An 18,365-nucleotide genomic window follows, 5' to 3' on the forward strand; every position below is an offset into this window, starting at 1 on the left:
AGTATGTGAATTATTGTGTGCACCTCGTTTAATGCAACTTTTGTCGTCCCAGATGATGACCCCAGGGCAGAACTGAGCACAGACTAGTACTATCTGCACGGAGCGAGGACTGTCTGGTCACATTATCACAGGCAACGGCGCCGCCTACAACAACCAACTCTTCTTCACTGTGGCAGTGTTCTAAAGGACGACTGGCAGGCCGGCTCCTGCTGTTTCCATCATAAGCGCTTATAAAAACGACTGGCGAGACTGTAAGACGAAGATGCAGTATGGTGTTTCTGAGTTTCGGCCTCGGTGGCCCCTCTGCAGCTGTGTTGTGCCGCTGTGTCCAACACACCTTTTTCTACGACCAGTGGAGCATCAGGGCTTAGCCTCTAAGCTGTTCCCCTAATGCGTCGCTGGTGTCTCCACAAAAGGCGACGGCCCGGCCCTGAGACGCTATCCTTCAGGGCCTTTTCCTTTCTGCAAGTGCGACTGCGGCAGGTGAATGAGTCGAATTTGCGCTGTCCAAAGTGTCCAGGACCAGCACAACCGCCTTCGTATTGTACATTCTTTACGCTTTTTACATCTGGCATACCTTCTCCCAAAATTCTCTCTCGAGTTCTCGGTCGTCGCCAGTTCCCTGTCAGAAAACACAAGAAAACAAAGGCAGCAGCGAGCGAACAATGTCTTCGAGAAATTTGCTGCCCATTGGCAACCTGCATAGCAGTCACCACGACGTCGTGCGCAACGCTCTTGCAAACATTCTCAGCAGCCAGGTGGCGCAGACAACCTACGGTCAAATCCTCGATGGGTTGCCACTAGCGAGCGCGGCGATGGATGTGTACGATGGTGAGATGGTATGCGTTGGGCACCCACTGGTTGACGAGCACGTTGCCCTCTCGTCTACAGTGCTCTCGAAGATCAACGAACTCCGCGCCAGCGTGCCCATCGACACGTTTCAAGTAGACGCCTCGGTAGGCTACGAGTGCATCTGCCAGATACTCCTCCATTTCTGGCTCTGCTAACGGCAGCCCCTAGACTGTTCTTGACTTCCAGGCGGCCCGTCCTGGATCCCAGACGTTCCAAGCACGTCTCGTCGAGCTGGTCGCCCGTGTGATACATGCCATTGCCGTCTGGATCTACACCAACCATAGTCCACTGCGCCCAAAAGATGACCGGCTCATGGCATGGAGGCCAGAAAAGGGCGATCTGGACTGGGCCTACCGCAAGGGCTATCCACCGACCTTGTTCGTCCACCCCTGGTACACGGCGTACGACCAGTATCCCGATGGCGTGGCGGACGGCGTGGGCTACTGGGCCGAGGACCGGATCTTCGGCGGTGTGGTCTTGTTCGACCGGCGCGGGCCAGACGCGCCGGACACCATCATGAGGACTCGCCCGTGTCCAAGGCGGTTCACCTGCCCAAGCAGCTGGATGCCGTCTATTTTCACACAAACGCCGACAACGTGACATATCGCATCTACCGTCTTCGCACCGATCAGAGGCAGCGGCTTTTGCACTTTCTCCTTTCGCCCGCCGACGCCACCGCTTCCTCCACGTCCTGTCCACTGCCGATTCGCGGGGACGACGACAACCGTGTGCGCATCGACCCGGAAGAGCCCATGCACGAGACAGGCATCTACCGAGACCTGTGGGAGCGCAAACCGCTCGACGATGGCGATGACGATTGCCGTTCGCGCGACGTGGTCGACACGTTCAACTTCCTTTCCGAGGAGGACTATCAAGCAGCCATGCGCCGTTATATGCACATGAAAGACAAGCGCGACGAGGCGTATTATCGCCAACATCCAGAGTTGGATCCGCGACGTAAGCCAATCAATCGTAACACGGTATGACTTAGCAACTAGAACAAGTAAATTGGAAAAGAAAGGGTGGCCTCTACTTTTTGCAGCCTTAACGTCGTGTCCCAGCTTACAAAATGAACGTCACACAAAAGAATAGTATTGCCTAATCTTCTCCAAAAGATGTTCTCCTTTGTTTCCCACACACTATTTTTTATATATACAAAAGTGAGCCGTGAAAAAGAGACACGGGCTTCACTGTTTTCGTAGCGATCTACGCTAATAACATAAACACAACAGTCTCTCAGTCATCGTCGGGGTTCCGCTGTCCACGTATTATCGCCATCTACTGCGGGCACGCGTTGCCACTGCCAGTGGTCTTCTTGCCAGCGTGGTGGCGCTTGGCAACAGCCGCCGCCGCGTGGCAGGCAGCCAGTTCGGCTGCGTTGGCAGCATCGGCCGCATTGTTGTTGTTGTTGTTATTGTTGTTAGCAGCCGCACCACCGTTGTTGGTCTTTTGGCCAGCGTGGTGACGACGGGCAATGGCAGCACAGGCGTCAGCCGTGGTCGGTGGGCAGCCCGTGGCGGCGTTGTTGTTGGCAGCGTTGTTGGCAGCGTTGTTACCAGCGTTACCAGCGTTGTTACCAGCGTTGTTGTGACCAGCATTGTTGTTGCCAGTGTTGGTTTTCTGGCCGGCGTGGTGGCGCTTGGTGACCTCGGCAAAGTGGCGCTTGGCAACAGCGTTGGCAGTAGCCTGGCAAGCAGCGACAGCAGCAGACTCGGCCTCGTCGGCAGTGGTGGCCGTGGCGGCATTGTTAGCAGCGTTGTTGCCGTTGTTGCCGTTGTTACCCGACGTCTTCTTGCCGGCGTGGTGGCGGCGAGCCAGAGCACCGACCTGAGCGCACTCGGAAGTGACCGCAGCTGACTCGGATGCGCAGGCAGCGGCAGCGTTGTTGGCCGCCGCAGCCTGCGTGGCAGCCGGCGTGGTCTTCTTGCCAGCGTGGTGACGCTTGGCAACAGCATCGGCGGTGGCCTGGCAGGCAGCCAGAGACGAGGCAGCGGCGACGACGTTGCTCGCAGCCGCCGAAGGAGCAGCGGCATCAGCAGCGGCAGTGTCGGAGGCAGCAGCTGCGTCGGCAGCGGCCGTGGTGGTGTGCTTCGTCTTCTTACCAGCGTGGTGGCGCTTCTCCATCTCGTCCAGATGGCGCTTGGCGACAGCCTGCACAGACGCCTGGCAAGCAGCAACGGCAGCGGCCTCGACCTCGTCGGCCGTGGTCACGGTAGCCGCATTGTTAGCAGCGTTGTTGTTGTTGTTGCCGCCATTGCCAGTCTTCTTGCCGGCGTGATGGCGGCGTGCAATGGCACCAGCCTGAGCACAGTCAGCAGCAACAGCGGCCGAGGCCGAGGCGCAGGCAGCGTCAGCGGCAGCGGCAGCGGTGGCCGTGTGAGTCGTCTTCTTGCCGGCGTGATGGCGTCTGGCGACAGCAGCGCTCGCCTCGCAGGCAGCCAGTGTGGAAGCAGCGGCATTGACATTGGCAGCGGCGGCAGCTGAAGTCGTGGCGGTCGTCTTCTTGCCAGCATGGTGGCGGGGCTCGACGGCAATGGCCACCGCGGAGGTGGCCAGAGTCAGGACGGCGAAGAACTTCATTGTCGCGGTGAAAGAGCGTGTGGAGGACAAATAAATAAATGAAAAACGAAAAAGGAATGACAAGAAAAGAGTAAACACAAAATGGCCTATCAAGGATGGAGTACAAAGAAGAAGTAAATAAAACGGGGACCTGCCAGAGGGAAGAAGATTGTGTGGGAAAAAAGAAAGAACAAAAGGAGAAAAGAATTGCGTGTGTGAAAAGAAGGTGAAGAAAGAAGAGATGAAAAATCAAAACAAAAGGCAATGCAAAAGACGAGATAGTGGCTGTGTTTTATATATACCAACTGGGTATTTTCAAGAGGAATCAAAAACGGATGCGAGAGCACCAAAGTCCAGCTTCCAGTGTGCAAGGGCAGCCATCCCCTTGGCCCCTTGTTCAACGACAAGCTTTTGCCTGGGGACACCGATCTTCCTCTTGTGCCAAAAAGTCGAAAAGTCAATGAAGCCAAGACATGTCTATTCTCGTACGGGGGTCGGCGGCGGGACTCCGTTCTGGTTATGCCCCATGCCTGTTTCTTATGTTCCACATGGGCATGAGACGAACAGAGAGCCAGGCAACGTTTTGGCCCGTGTCGTATGGATCTCCTTTCTCCTCTCTCCTCTCCGCACAGAGTTGCACTTTTTAGTGATGCAATACGAAGAAGTCGAGGGATAGAAGCATAGGTAAACAGTCGTCTCAACAACTTGGAGATGTACCTCGTATGCTATGAGGACGAGTCGTTCGTTGGACCCTTGTCAATGATGGATTATGCCGCAAAATCTGTTTGCTTGCAGTAGAAGGTTCAAGTTTCATGTCACCAGGGGACGTTTCTCTGCTTCTGCAGTGCCATAAAAGCACAACTATAAACAAAGGGCGAAGACAAGAAAACCGGGGCAGGCAATGGCAGCAAACAGCAGCGGCAAGGGGAGCCGAGCTGGCAGTTTGCATAAACGAGCGACAAGCGACGCGCCCATCCGCGAGCATCAACCAGTGCATCAGCGCCCACACGACGTGCAGCCAAGGCCCATCACTGATGAGCACAGCCGCCCATCACCCATCGCCCGTCGTCGTCTGGGACGCGCCGTCGATCTCGATAGGGGCAAACAAAGGTGTGTGCGAGTTTCGGGTCACAGAGTCATGACTCTGTGTTTTGCAATTGCTTTGGCGCGCAGTACGTTCCATCACCGACCAGGTCAATGGAAACGGGCCTTTTGGGGCTTCACAGTCTTCTGTCTTCTGTCTTCCTGTCTTCCTGCCTTCTGTGCGTCCCTCTGCATCTCCAGTGTCGTGGAGGCGCTGCGTCGTATTGAGGTGGCCGTAGCGAGTTTGACGGGTTTGAAGTCGTGTTTTGTCTTGGCCCTTGTTTTGTGGATGTTTTGTGGGGTATTCATATGGCACCTGTCGGGGTTAGGGTTGTTGGCGAGTAATGGCAGGTGCGACTGGGTGCGGGCAGTGCTTGAGCCTCCTGAGGCTCGTCCCAAATAGGGGTTCCAAGAGCCTCTCTTAGGGCCTGGTCTCCCCTACTTGACCCCTGGCTTAAACACTCCGAAACATCAGCCCAAACTTCCCGCGACACAACCTGGCGACCACCTGGGTCTGCAGGCCTCCGCAGTCGATGGCCGACTGTCGAGGGGGCAGTAATGAAAGTACGACGACAGCATTGATGAGGAAAATGCGTACTGCAAACCGATCATAGAAGCTGTACGAAACGTGTGGATTGCCTAGTACGTATGAGTTCCAATGACCATCGAGTCGCCAGAGTCGTTAAACATCGACCAGGAAGTCAGCCAAGGCTCGTGTCCGAGCATGACGATCGTCAACAAGGTACGATGGGGGGATCGTAGGGATCGTTCAGACCGAAGAGCTGACAACTGGCCAAAAACGTTGCGGTTGTGAAAAACCTGCACAGGGGAAACTCTACGCGCCGCATGACTCTCGTTGACAGGCCGTCTTGAAACAGTCGGAGTTGCACTGTCTAGAAGCGACATAGGGGATTGTGAGGATAGAAAAGTGAAGAATAATTAAGAAAGGAAGTTAGAATATGATAGTAATAAATGACAATGTGAAAAATACTAAGAAGAAGAATGAACGAAAATTAAAAAGGAAAATAATAGTAATTACTATTATAATAGAATTAAAGATAAAATAGTTGATGCACACTTGGATACAATTAAAATAAAAATTGGCGTGCCTAGATATGCATTTTTGCCATGTTCTCTCCACATCACTTTTACTCGCCTCTACCGTTTGACTCTTTGGCCCTTTGGCCGGCCCCTTCCTTATTGCCATATGACTTGTAAAGAAGACCTTGTCTCAGAGGTTGTAAAAGCTTGTCGTCCAGATTCTCCATCTATTGTCGTGCAAGCTGGGTTCCCTGCTCTCGAGTCCCTGTGATGTTGTGAATTGTGGTTCGGTGCGGATTTTTCTCGCTCATAATCGGCGAATGGGTCTTTGCCCAAAAACACAGGACACTGGTAGACGGATCCGTGGATCAATGCCCCCTGGGCAGTCAACAGGCGTCCACGCACCTGCTTGCTTTCATTTTGTCCCTGCAATCTCGTGTGCCGTCTTCAGAACCTGCTTTGGGTCATGGCCGAACCGCCCCAGAAACAGTCCGTCCACGGCCCCGCCCAGCTGTGCAAACAACCCGGGCCCGGCACTGCCGCCGTACAAGATGCGCGTCCGTGCCGCACCGCGCCGCCGGATGGCCGGGCTGTGGTCACGGATGTCCGACACGACGGCGCGCACGTACGCGGCGCTCGCCGGCTGGGCAGCGCCAATGGCCCACACGGGCTCGTAGGCCAGCAGAACCTCGGCGTCGTCGGGCACGCTGTCGAGGACCGGCGTGATCTGGGCGATGACCGTCGCCGCAGCCACGGCGGCCGACGCCTCCACCTCGCCGTCGGCTCGCGTCAGCTCGCCCACGCATACCAGCGGGACCAGCCCGTTGCGCGCGGCCGCCCGGGCCTTTGCGGCGGTCGTCGCGTCCGTCTCGCCCAGCAGCCGGCGGCGCTCGGCATGGCCGACTTCGACCAAGCGGGCACCGCAGTCGGCCAGCACGGCCGGCGACACGAACCCGGTGAAGGCGCCGTAGTCTTCGTCGGCACAGTCCTGGGCGCCCGGCAGCAGGGGGACGCTGGAGGCACGGACCTGCTCGACGACCGACGGCAGTGCAATGGCGTCTGGGCAGACAAAGACGTCCATCGTGTCGACAATGGCCTTGTTCTCGTCGGCAGCAAGCAGTGTCAGCAGCTCGTCGACGTAGCTGCGGGTGCGCGCGAGGGTAAAGTACATCTTGGTCGACACGCCCATAATGGGCCGGCGGACGTCGGGGACAGCAGAAGCCATTGTGTCGTGTGATGCAGTTGTGTCGTTGTGTAGGTGTGTAGTGAGGCTGTCAAATAAAAAGAAAAGCAAAAAAAGGAAAATGTAAAACAGGAAAGAAAGGTGACTGTCAGTTGGTCGTTCCTGCCGTTGACTGAACTTGTTCCTAACGTAGGTGTCACTGTCAGTCGTAGCTTCCCCGTTGGCCTCTCACTCAGACCCAATTAGCTCTATACGGAAATTGCGTCCGGCTCCGGCGTCTTAGTGTATTAATTCCCCTTCTCACTGAGGGACGCTGTAGTACAAGAGGTAGAAATTCGTACAATCCACTTGGCCAAGTCGCATCTTCCTTTCTTCTTTTCTTTTTTAAAATAACTACTACTTAAATAAATCCATAAAAGTAGTGGACATCACCGGAGAACCAAAAGGGCAAATCGATGACGACTCAACAATGGCGCATACATAACACGCCTACGTGTCTCTGAGCATCTTCGGCGTATCAAAATTACGGACCATTTTCTTAAACTATTGCTGTATTTTCTATGTGTTCGTTTTCATACCAAGGCGGTGACTAGCATTATGATGACTTTTCATCATGCGGACCACAACCGCCAGCCCCTTCGCAGCCCTTAGCAGCCATCTGCTGCCGTCGCTGTCTCCGTGGGGCCGATGCCGATGCCGCCCGCCGCCGTCTCGTACTCGCCGATGGCCTTCACCTTGGCCGCGCTCGCGCTCGTCTCGTCAAAGACGTAGCCCAGCCACTCGCGCGCCAGCCGCCGCGCCAGCTCCAGGCCGATCACACGCTCGCCCATGCACAGCACCTGCGCGTTGTTGGAGAGCACGGCGCGCTCGACCGAAAAAGAGTCGTGGGCGGTGACGGCGCGCACGCCGCGGATCTTGTTGGCGGAAATGGCGACGCCGAGGCCGGTGCCGCAGATCAGGACGGCACGGTCGACCTCGCCGGAGGCGACGAGCTTGGCGGCGCGGACGGCGATGTGGGGGTAGGCGGTCTTGTCCTCTTTGCCGTCGGAGCCGACGTCGACGACAGAGGCAACGCGGCTGTCCTTGGCAAAATCAGCCTTGATGGCCTCCTTGTAGCTAACACCGGCGTCCTAGAAGGTGATGGAGGGTTAGTCGAGTTCAACGCAAAGCGGGACGAGGGGGACGGGAGTGCCTACATCGCAGCCGATGGCGATGCGCCATGATGGTTGTGAAGCCGCCATTGTGTGTAGTCGCTGTGAGGGAGGAACGGTAGGTGAGGTCGTGGAGAATACCGTGGAGAGTGTCGAGTACTGGGGTGAAAGCAAGGTGAAGTGAGCAATGTCGACGAGTTCGCAAGGTGAAAGAACAACAATGCAGCTTACGGAAATTATTCAAAGAGGCTTCTGTGGTGATCAACGCCACCAGGGAACAAACAACAGCATCCCGCCAGTACCTGGTACTACATTAAATCGCTACTTTATAGACAAAGCTACGGCAACCAAAGTGACGCAAGAGCGGCACAGGTAAGTGAGCATATGGGTGGAGGGGTGTGGGCAGGAAAGACTGGAGACTGGAACATGGAGGATGAGAGCACCGGTCAGCGGAGACATCTGCCGTCCACGAGGGGCGAGTATTGGTGAGGAGCCCTCTGCTCCTCTACCTATTATTACTTCCATATGTATTATTAACGTTAACTCATGGACATTTTCCTTGAAGTTGTTTGTTTATTCCAGAATTGGTGCCGAAGTACTGAGGATCGGTAGTTTACTGCACACTTTCCGATTTTTTTTGTTTGATTTTCACATTTATTCTCGACGGCTACCTCACTCTGTCTTCCCGTGCCTCCCGCGCCTTCATCGGAGAGCTTCATTCATTTCATCAGGCGCATTCACACTGCATGCCATAGCTTTGCCGCGTCGGGCAAAGTCACTTCTACGACTGGTGTAAGTGGAGGCCATTTCTGTATTCTTTTCTCCATTCTCCGCTGCAAAGGCAAATACCTCCTCTGGCCAGGTATTACAGTGATGTCCTCAGCACCTCACCCCCCGCCTCCGGTTCTTGATTTACTCGCGCCTCCACTCACTTATTTTGCCTATTTTGCCTCTGGCGGCCAACTGTGGACGTGGAGATGGTTAGAAGGCCTCGAGGGCCCAGTGTCAGGGTTGCCTAATCAGGTAATCCGAAGCCTCCCCCCCACCTCCAGTGCTCCGTCCTTGTCCCCAGAGCATCTCCTGTCTAGCGGGGAAGGGCCCACTAACAAGCCTCGGAGCAACTGTCTTCTCTACTGTCTAGCGCCTGGAATAGTCGCCTGTCCTCCGAGATTTCGGACTCCAACGACCCGAGCGTAGGCCTTGGAGGAACTGGTTTCCCCCGCTTTTCCCACTTACACGGTCCAACGACAGGCACGCGCGCTACACCTTTGCGGCCGTCTTGACGTCTTTGGTTCCGCCAAAAGGCATGACATTTGGCTATGCAACACAATTACACTGGCGGGGACGAGTACAGAGTACACAGTACAAGCATCATTCCAACTCTGACAGCCAAGAAATGACCCGCATGTAAAATGAGGGGAGAATAAAAAAAGAGGAAATCAGTGAGGGGTGGTTACAGATTACATGGCAGCGGGGAATAAATCACGGAAAAGATGGACGGAGGAAGTAAAAGAAACATAGAGAGGCAACAAAAAAAGAAAAGAAAAAGCGGAGGTTCCTGCTATGATCGTGGGGCAGAACAAACTGAGGACAGGTCTCGACCTGGAGCTCCTGTGGATCAGTGGACGTCGCTGACGACAGTGGACTACTGCTTTGGGAAAGAGAACAAGAGACGTAAGAAGCTCAAGAAGAGACGCGGAGAGCAATTTGGAGGAAGCCGTTGACAAGGTCATGGCAAAGTAAAGTAATGTGAAGGAGGAGCAAGTCTGCCGATAAGTCTCAGCTTGCCACGACACGGGTAGCTGTCCTGCTTCCGTTTGTGGTTAACTGTTTCTTCCCAGTCACCTAATCATTATTTTCTTCTTCTTGCCGCTTCTCATTTCTGTTGCTCCTGATTGCCTTCTTCTCAATCTTCTTGTCTATTTTGCCTGGTTACCCATTACTCTCACGGCGAGCTTTCCACCGCTGCCTCTTCTGAGACACCTCTCAGGCTCCTTTCCTTTCTTTTGTCCTTCACATCCTCACACCTCACACTCCCCACCATGTCGACAGCTCACCTCTTCAACTCCGCCGACGGCCTCGTCGTCAAGGCCCTGCGCGGCCTCGTCGCCTACAACCCCAACCTCGCCCTCGATGCCGACCTCCGCGTCGTCTACGACACCGCCTACGACCGCTCCAAGGTGGCCATCATCTCCGGCGGCGGCTCCGGCCACGAGCCCGCCTGGGCCGGCTATGTCGGCACCAACATGCTGGCCGCCGCCGCGTGCGGCGACATCTTCGCGTCGCCCTCCACCAGGCAGATCCTGTCTGCCGTCAACCGCGTGCCCTCCGACGCCGGCACCATCCTCGTCATCACCAACTACACGGGCGACTGCCTGCACTTTGGCCTGGCCGCCGAAAAGGCCAACGCGTCGGGGCAGCACACGTGCCGCATGATTGTCTGCGGCGACGACGTGTCCGTCGGCCGCGGCGGCGGGCGCCTGGTGGGCCGGCGCGGGCTGGCGGGCCAGATTGCCGTCCTCAAGATTATGGGTGCCGCGTCCGCCACGGCCGCGCACGCGAGCCTTGACGACGTGTACGGGCTGGGCCAGGCGGTGGCCAAGCAGCTCGTGAGCATCGCGGCGACGCTCGACCACTGCCACGTGCCCGGCCGCACGGAGCACGGCGCGCTGGCGGCCGATGAGATCGAGATCGGTACCGGCCCGCACAACGAGCCGGGCTACCGCACGCTGCGGCCGGCGCCGTCGGCCGAGGACCTCGTCGCCAACCTGCTCAAGCACTGTCTGGACGAGACGGACGCCGAGCGTGCGTACGTGCACTTTGCCACAACCGCCACGGCCGAGGCGGGGACAACGAGCGACGAGGTCGTGCTGCTGGTCAGCAACTTTGGCGGCATGTCGCAGCTCGAGCTCAGCGCCCTCGTCGACGAGCTGCTCGTGCAGCTGCAGCGCGACTGGGCCATTGTGCCCGTGCGCGTCTACGCCGGCAGCCTCGAGACGTCGCTCAACGCGCCCGCCTTTTCCATCTCACTGCTCAACCTCACGGCCGCTGCCGCCGACCCCCAGAACCCGTACAGCGTCGACGACCTCAAGAGCTTCCTGGACACCCGCACGAGCACCTACTGGGAGTCGTTTGCCGGCGCCCAGGCCCAGGCCCAGCGCCGGCCGCGTGCCGAGCAGTTTGTCCCGTCGCTCGATGAAGACGAACACAAGGAAAGCAGCAGCACAGTCCATGGCGGCGGCGACCTGCCCGTCGATGCCGCGCGTCTGGAGCGGGCCCTGCGGCGCGCGTGCCACGATCTCGCCGCCGCCGAGCCCGACCTGACGCGCTGGGACACGGTCATGGGCGACGGCGACTGTGGCGAGACGCTCAAGACGGGTGCGCTGGCGCTCCTGGCGGCCGTGGACGGCGCCGACGGCGCCGCGCCGCTCGCCCAGGCCGGCTCGTCCGTGGCCGTGCTGCGCGCGCTCGAGCACATTGTCGAGACAAAGATGGGCGGCACGCTCGGCGGCATCCTGGGCATTTTCCTGGTGTCGCTGCGGGCCGCCGTCGAGACGGCCGCCAGCAAAGCGGCCGGCGACAGCGTCAAGGACACCGAGGTCTGGGGCCACGCGCTGACGACGGCCATCGACCACCTCGGCCACTACACCCCCGCCAAGGTCGGCGACCGCACCGTCATGGACACGCTGATCCCCTTTGCCCAGACCATTGGCCAGGGCGGGTTCGCGGCAGGCGTGGCGGCTGCCGAGAAAGGCGCCGAGAGCACGCGCAAGCTGACGCCCAAGCTGGGACGCGCGACGTATGTCGGCGCAGGCAAGGATGCCAGCAGCGACCTGCCGCCGGACCCGGGCGCATGGGGCATCATGGTGGCCATCAAGGGGCTGTACGACGGGTGGCAAGGGGAGGTGTGAGCGGGGGTGCAGAAAAGAGTGCAATTGCAACATCATTCGGAGTATGGGCGGCATATTTTGTTTTGTTAGTATCTTTCTTTACAATTGTTGTTTTAATTGAGAAGTGAATGCGCTGCTTGCACCTTTTTTCGATGCCATTGTATTCTTTTCATTTGCTCGCTCCTGTATTCCATAGCCCACGCGCCTGCTTCGTCACTTGTCCGCCTTGCCCTTGCTGCCAAACCACTGCATGTAGACCTCAATCGCCTCCTGCATCCGCTTCGTGCCGGCCTCGATGACGCTCGTCAGCGGCCGCCCGCGCATCTCCTCCTGCACCGCCGCGTAGTGGTTGTTCATGCCCTTGTTGATGTTGATCTTGGTGACGCCCGCGTCGATGCACCGCCGGAAGATGGCCTCGTCAAAGGGGTCCGCGCCGTGCAGCACCAGCCGCACGCGGTCGCCCACGGCCTTGTTGATCGAGTCGAGGCGGTCGTACTCGAGCTGGATGCCCCGCGGGCCGTACTCGCCGTGCACATTGCCAAACGCCGGCGCCAGCATCTCGATGCCCGTCGCCACAAACTCTTCGGCCTGCTCGGGCGTCGTGAGCACCGCCTCCAAGTCGACCGTCTCCGCCACCCCGTCCTCGCCGCCCTCGATGCGGCCCGGCTCCGCCTCCGTGGCAATGCCGCGCGCGTGGCAGTACGCCACCAGCTCCTTGGTGAGCCGCAGGTTCTCCTCCTTTTCGTAGTGGCTCATGTCGCACATGATGCTGTCGAAGCCGTCCGGGATGTCGGCCGCGCGCCGCACCAGCTCGGGCGTCTGCGCGTGGTCCAGGTGCAGCGACACGGGCACGCTGGCGCTGTGGGCGGCCTCGGCGGCCGCCTTGACGAGCGCGTCGCCGGCATACTCAATGGCCCACGGGAAGAGCAGAACCATGGCCGGCGACCGCGCAGCCTCGGCGGCACGCACCGTGGCAATGACCGACTCCAGGTTGTAGCAGCACATGCCGGGCACGGCATATCCACCGTCGCGGGCGGCGTTGAGGATGGCCATGGACCGGTTTTCCGACAGCGGAGGGCGCGTCATGGTGGCGAGTGGTACGATCGGTGGAGATGTAGTAGGGGTGTTTAGCGGTGGTGAGAATGAGTGTGAAGCTGTCGAGTGATCCAAGATGGATGAGATGATTTCTTCAAGTCAAGAAACGCCTCAAACGATACCCTTCCAGTGAAATCTTTCAAGTAAACAATAAAATACCCCGAGAGTCCCAAAGCGGCTTGCCGACCAGACGTCAGTTGTCCAGTCCCACCTTCAAGCACAAAGTACACAGTACCTTGAAAAGCGGGCAGGTGGTGATCTCCAACGCCCCCAAACAAGGAGAACCCCGTCGACCCAGTCTAACAAGTGCCGGCTAAATTGAAATGAAGAGAACAATGGGGCGGCCCAGGCCCAGAATTGCGGCACAAATAGACGTAAAATAGACAAAAATGGAGAATAGGAAGAATTACACAGTAAAACACGGCAAATGAGGGGCGGTGCCAGGGAGTTATGCTGCGGCGGTCAATGGCTGCCAAGAGCGAGGAAACGAGAAGAGGGTCGCGAGGGAGCTGTGTGAGGGTCCGGTGCGGTTCTTTGTCCGCAGGAAGCGTTCGGATTCGCGGTAGATGATGTTGAGAAGAGCTTGAAGAGGGTCACAATTTTGGACGACGCTGCGAACGCCTGCAGACACGGCAGATTGGTCAATAGCGTATACGCGTGGGGGGACGTCGCCCGATCTCGGGGTGGACCTGCCCAGCTGTGCCGTGTGCACCTTCCGTGGACAGACGCTTGCACGATCGTTGCACTTCGGTTGGGGAAAGAGGGGCGGACTCCTCGGTTCAGTGCCGCCCGAGCGGAAAGACCAACCAAGGGCCAAACACACGAATCAGGAAAGACGGGCGAAGCACAAAGTAGAGGCAAAAGGGGCAGGAGCAGAGAATGCACGGCGACACGAACATCCTTCTGAGCTTCATTCAGCTTTGATCCACTTCACTTACTCCGCGGTATTGAACCGGCGCCACGCAAACCACACCTTGGGCCTCTTTAAGGAGCTGCACGGTAGACGTCTCGTCGAAGTAAGAGCTTTCGTCACACCAACCTGCGTTGAGAATCTGGTGACATTCCGTTGATATTCCTGTCTGTTTAATCAGCCCAACTATTCCATCTCCTCTCACTTCTCACCTCTCACCTCTCACGTTACACCGTACCCTTCCTCTAACACCATGGCGGCCAAACCGGATGTCGCCTTCATCGGCCTCGGCGCCATGGGCTTCGGCATGGCCACCCACCTGGTCAAGCAGGGGTATGCCGTGACGGGCTTCGACGTGTGGCAGCCAACACTCGACAAGTTTGCGGCGGCCGGCGGGCAAACTGCGACGACGCCGGCGGCGGCCGTGGCAGGAAAGAGTGTCTGCGTCTGCATGGTCGCGACGGCCCAGCAAGCACAACAGGTCCTCGTCGAGGGCGACGCCGCCGCCGCCGCTGCTCTGCCGCAAAACGCCGTCATTCTCCTCTGCTCAACCGTGCCGTGCGGCTACGTCCAGTCGCTCGCTGCCACGCTGGCCGACCCACAGGGCCCGGTGCGCCGCCCGGACCTGCTGCTCGTCGACTGCCCCGTGTCGGGCGGCGCCGCCCGCGCGGCGGATGGCACGCTGTCCATCATGGCCGGCGCGTCGCCGGACGCCCTCGCCAACGCGGCCGGCCGCACCGTCCTGGCCGACCTCGCCGACCCGACGCGCCTGTACTACCTCGTGGGCGGCGGCATCGGCGCCGGGAGCAACACCAAGATGGTCCACCAGGTCCTCGCGGCCAACCAGATCCTGTCGGGGCCCGAGGCCATGGGCCTGGCCGTGCGCCTCGGCCTTCCCGCCAACACGGCCACGCTCGAGGCGCTGCTCCAGTCGCCCGGCCGCAGCTGGATGTTTGGCCACCGCGGGCCGCGCATGGTCGACGGCTTCCAGCCGCTGGCGAGTGCCGTCAACATCATCGTCAAGGACACCGCCATCATCACGAGCGAAGCGCGCCGCGCGGCGTTCCCGACGCACATGACCAGCGTCGTCGAAAACGTCTTGTACACGGCCGTGAACCGGGGGTTCGGCGGCAAGGACGACTCGCAGCTGCTGGAGCTGTACACGGATGGCGTGCCGCCGCCGACGGCAAACGCAGCGTCACCCGACGCCTCCCTGCGGCTCGTCACCAATCTGCTCAAGGGCATCCACCTCGTGTCGGCCGCCGAGTCGCTGGCGTTTGCGCACCACGTCGGCCTCGACCTCGACCTGGTGCTGGACCTGTGCATCAATGCCGCGGGCGGCAGCGCCATGCTCGAGACCCACGGCCCGGGCATTGTGGCCGTGCTGCGCAACGAGCCGGCACCGCCACCCAAGGGCGACGCATCGGCGGCCACCGAGTCTCTCGGCGACATTTACAACAATCTGGCCAAGGCCGTCGACGCCGCGCAGGCGATCAAGGCGCCCATCCACCTGGGAACGCAGGCACTCAACCTTCTGCGCCTGGCGCTGCGCAAGTCAGGCTCCGAGAGCGTGCCAGCCGCTGCCGCCGTGAACGTGTGGTTACGATAGGTGGAAGCTGAGATTTAATTCAATTCCTTTTCTTTTCTTGGTTTACAGTTGTCTCAGTGGCACGGCTATGTATACAAAAGAGATAATGTGACAGCAAAACTTTAAAAGCAGAATAGAGAGTATGACGAGAGTGTGACAATTAAACGCGAAAAAGGAAACAAAATGCTATTCTGCTATGCGCCCCGACTCATGCTCACCTACCACAGCTCGCACGTCGGCTCCTTCACCGGGCACTGGAATGCCTCGCGGAACCCGCGCGAGTTGAGCAGCGTGCCCTTGATCCGGATCGGGTCTGGCGAGTGCTCGTCCGTCGTCACACGGTTCGTCAGCATCGCCGGCCGGAACTTGGAGCACCACGCGTTGCCGTACGAAATGTAAAACAGCTGCTCGTGCGTAAAGGCGTCCAGCCCGGGCAGCGACAGGCTGTCCACGCCGCTCGTGGCCGTGCCGTCTCGCTTGGCGGCCGCCCGCCGCATGTCCCACGCGAGGCGCGCCGCGGTCAGGCCGCCCGAGTCCGCAATGTTCTCGCCCAGCGTCTGGCGGCCCTTGATGTGGATGGGGCCGTCCTTGCCAATCACCGTAAAGTTGTTGAACTCGTCCACGATGCACTGCGCCTTGTCCGTAAACGCGTCAATCGTCGCGTTCGTCCACCAGTTGTTGTAGCGGCCGTGCAGGTCGTAGTGCCGCCCGTTGTTGTCAAACGCGTGCGACAGCTCGTGGCCCGCCACCGCGCCAAACGCGCCGTAGCTCACGTAGCTCGGCAGGTCGACGCTGAACAGCGGAAACTGCATGATGCCCGCGGGGAACACAATCTCGTTGTGCGGCGGGTTGTAGTACGCATTGACCGTCGACGCAAGCATGCCCCACTCGTTCATGTCCGTCGGTTTGCCCAGCGTCGCCCACATGCGCTTGTTGTCAAAGTCGTCCGACGATAGGATGTTGCCAAAGAACGAGTCGCCAATCTGCACCGCCTCGTAGTACGTCTTGAGGTCCTCGGGGTCCATGATGTTGGGCGACGCCGCCGGGTAGCCGACCTTTTGGTCGATGTTGTGCACCTTCTCCGCCGCCACTTTGCGCGTCTCGTCGTCCATCCATGCAAGGCTGTTAAAGTTCTGGAGGTACGCCGCCTTGATGTCCGAGATGATGCGGTTGCCAAAGTCCTTGGCCGCGGCCGAGAACGACGCCTCCACGAAGAAGCGGCTCAGGATCCAGCCCAGCGTTCCGCCGGCATGGCCGACGCAAATCCGCCAGCGCTCGGGGTCGGCGTCGGCGTCCTTTCCCTGCAGGATGTTCTGGAACTGCCGCCACGGCCGTATCTCAGGGCCCAACACTGCGCTGCTGTAGTACACAATCAGGCGCCAGTACAAGAAGTTCTGCACGACCTCTGCCGGCGTCTCGGCCACAATCTGCGACACGTTGGCCAGCACCTCGGGGAACGCCGTGACCGTCATGTTCAGGGCGTAGTCAGTCGGCACGAGCTCTTTCAAGGCCTTTTCGAAGCCAAAGTGCGGAAGCAGCTTCGATGTGTCCTTGACCGACAGGAGGTTGTAGGTTTTCTAGAGAAACGTTAGAAACGATGCATCATCCATGACTGCGGGAAACAAAATGCAGTCCTCCCACGTACCGTCACATCGTCCATGTCCTCCTTGTCGGGGGCAGCCAGCGACAGGCGCGACTCAAACTCCACGAGGGCCTTGGCCGCCTTGTCTGCAGGGCCAATCTTGGCCACGCTCGGCTTGATAGCGCCCAGCACTTTCGTCATGGCGCTCAGGTACTGGTCCACGACATCCTTGTCCTCAAAGTACTGCTTCGAGGGCAGTCCGAACGAGCGTACGGGGCTCACGCCAATGATCTGCGTCTCTGGATCCTTGTCGTCGTCGCTAACGTAGAAGCTGAAGAACGAGTTGATGCCACGCTTCTTGAGGAAGAGAACCGAGTCGCTGTAGTCGACGGGGGAGGTAGACGAGCTGCCAAACGTCTTGGCCAGCTCATCGATGAGGGCGACAATGGGCTGGATGCCCTGCTTCGTGATGGCGTCCACATCCATGCACGCGTCGTATGCCGCCTTGAGCTCTTCGAAATTCTTGCGGTCGGTCGAGCTCACAGCAGCATTGAGGTTGCTGGGCGAGAAGGTCGAGTGGCTGGAGTTGTCGGGGTACCTGCCCTCCAGAATGTTGCGGATGGTGGACGTCACGCCGTCGTTGATGAGGCCCAGAGCGTCCGTCATGCCCTGGTCGGCCCGCATGTCGTGAGCGCCACGCCAGCCACCACAGACAAACTCCTCAAAGTCGTCGCACGGGTCCATGTTCTTATAGTTGGGCGACAAGTTGGTCAGATAGCCGTCGGCGGCGTGGATGCAAGCCGGGGTGAGGCAAAGGCCCGTGGCCGCGCCTTTGTCGTGGCGTCGAGGCAGAATCGTCGCCACCAGAACAAGGGCGATAATGAGGATGACGATCGCGATCCGCTGGATACCAAGCGCCGTCCAGGTAGATGTCACTGACCTGTAGCCCCGACGGAAGCTGCCCTCCTCGACATCACCACTGGCAGTGTGGGCGTCGGGCGGGTTGTCCAGAAGCGGCGAGCTCTCGGACGGGCCGTTGTTGGCAGCCGGAGACGCCATGATGCAGTGTTGTCGAATTGGCGTCTTCCCAGAGGAAATTGGCCTATGACCGACGAAGTCAACCCAACTGTAGCTTCAGGGAGACGGCGGCCAGCAGCACCTGTGCAAGCAGTGATGCAAAGACAGGTCGATAGGTCGATAGTCGTGTATGGTGGTTTGACGCAAATCGCCGATGCAGAGCGTCGTAGACGATGGGGAGGGTTGAGAAGGAGAGAGAGGGGAGAAGAGAGTCACGGCAAATAGCCAGGCCGTGCGGAGGCGTCATCAGCTCAGCGACGATGGATTACAGTGCAATACGACATTGTAAACAAGCTTACCCCAGGCGGCAGGTGCCTGCGCTTAGGCAGGACTGTCGATCGCTGATTGGCGGCC

General features: G+C 58.8%; 8 protein-coding genes across 8 annotated transcripts; 2 read left to right on the forward strand and 6 right to left on the reverse strand.

Moving 5' to 3' along the window:
- Positions 1 to 1,292: 1,292 nt before the first annotated feature.
- On the reverse strand, positions 1,293 to 1,790 carry SPSK_08059 (uncharacterized protein; the record flags this gene model as incomplete). Its single annotated transcript, XM_016734709.1, has 1 exon — positions 1,293 to 1,790. One exon carries the CDS (start codon positions 1,788 to 1,790, stop codon positions 1,293 to 1,295), a length of 498 nt encoding a protein of 165 aa, XP_016590460.1.
- A 340-nt stretch (positions 1,791 to 2,130) lies between these two features.
- On the reverse strand, positions 2,131 to 3,432 carry SPSK_07577 (uncharacterized protein; the record flags this gene model as incomplete). The annotated part of the gene is made up of 1 exon (XM_016734236.1): positions 2,131 to 3,432. The coding sequence occupies one exon, from the start codon at positions 3,430 to 3,432 to the stop codon at positions 2,131 to 2,133; it is 1,302 nt and encodes a 433-aa protein (XP_016590461.1).
- Positions 3,433 to 5,950: 2,518 nt separating this feature from the next.
- Positions 5,951 to 6,760, reverse strand: SPSK_07890 (triosephosphate isomerase (TIM); the record flags this gene model as incomplete). Its single annotated transcript, XM_016734543.1, has 1 exon — positions 5,951 to 6,760. One exon carries the CDS (start codon positions 6,758 to 6,760, stop codon positions 5,951 to 5,953), a length of 810 nt encoding a protein of 269 aa, XP_016590462.1.
- A 605-nt stretch (positions 6,761 to 7,365) lies between these two features.
- SPSK_08017 (ribose 5-phosphate isomerase B) lies at positions 7,366 to 7,959 on the reverse strand (the record flags this gene model as incomplete). Its single annotated transcript, XM_016734668.1, has 2 exons — positions 7,366 to 7,848; positions 7,915 to 7,959. The coding sequence occupies 2 exons, from the start codon at positions 7,957 to 7,959 to the stop codon at positions 7,366 to 7,368; spliced, it is 528 nt and encodes a 175-aa protein (XP_016590463.1).
- A 1,952-nt stretch (positions 7,960 to 9,911) lies between these two features.
- Positions 9,912 to 11,780, forward strand: SPSK_07274 (dihydroxyacetone kinase; the record flags this gene model as incomplete). Its single annotated transcript, XM_016733938.1, has 1 exon — positions 9,912 to 11,780. One exon carries the CDS (start codon positions 9,912 to 9,914, stop codon positions 11,778 to 11,780), a length of 1,869 nt encoding a protein of 622 aa, XP_016590464.1.
- Positions 11,781 to 11,972: 192 nt separating this feature from the next.
- On the reverse strand, positions 11,973 to 12,845 carry SPSK_07851 (tagatose 1,6-diphosphate aldolase; the record flags this gene model as incomplete). The annotated part of the gene is made up of 1 exon (XM_016734505.1): positions 11,973 to 12,845. The coding sequence occupies one exon, from the start codon at positions 12,843 to 12,845 to the stop codon at positions 11,973 to 11,975; it is 873 nt and encodes a 290-aa protein (XP_016590465.1).
- Positions 12,846 to 14,017: 1,172 nt separating this feature from the next.
- On the forward strand, positions 14,018 to 15,373 carry SPSK_07546 (3-hydroxyisobutyrate dehydrogenase; the record flags this gene model as incomplete). Its single annotated transcript, XM_016734206.1, has 1 exon — positions 14,018 to 15,373. The coding sequence occupies one exon, from the start codon at positions 14,018 to 14,020 to the stop codon at positions 15,371 to 15,373; it is 1,356 nt and encodes a 451-aa protein (XP_016590466.1).
- A 197-nt stretch (positions 15,374 to 15,570) lies between these two features.
- SPSK_07087 (endothelin-converting enzyme) lies at positions 15,571 to 17,993 on the reverse strand (the record flags this gene model as incomplete). Its single annotated transcript, XM_016733756.1, has 2 exons — positions 15,571 to 16,929; positions 16,998 to 17,993. The coding sequence occupies 2 exons, from the start codon at positions 17,991 to 17,993 to the stop codon at positions 15,571 to 15,573; spliced, it is 2,355 nt and encodes a 784-aa protein (XP_016590467.1).
- Positions 17,994 to 18,365: the final 372 nt, after the last annotated feature.

This window comes from Sporothrix schenckii (assembly GCF_000961545.1).
Source record: "Sporothrix schenckii 1099-18 chromosome Unknown Cont41, whole genome shotgun sequence".
In the NCBI taxonomy this organism is placed as follows: Eukaryota; Fungi; Ascomycota; class Sordariomycetes; order Ophiostomatales; family Ophiostomataceae; genus Sporothrix; species Sporothrix schenckii.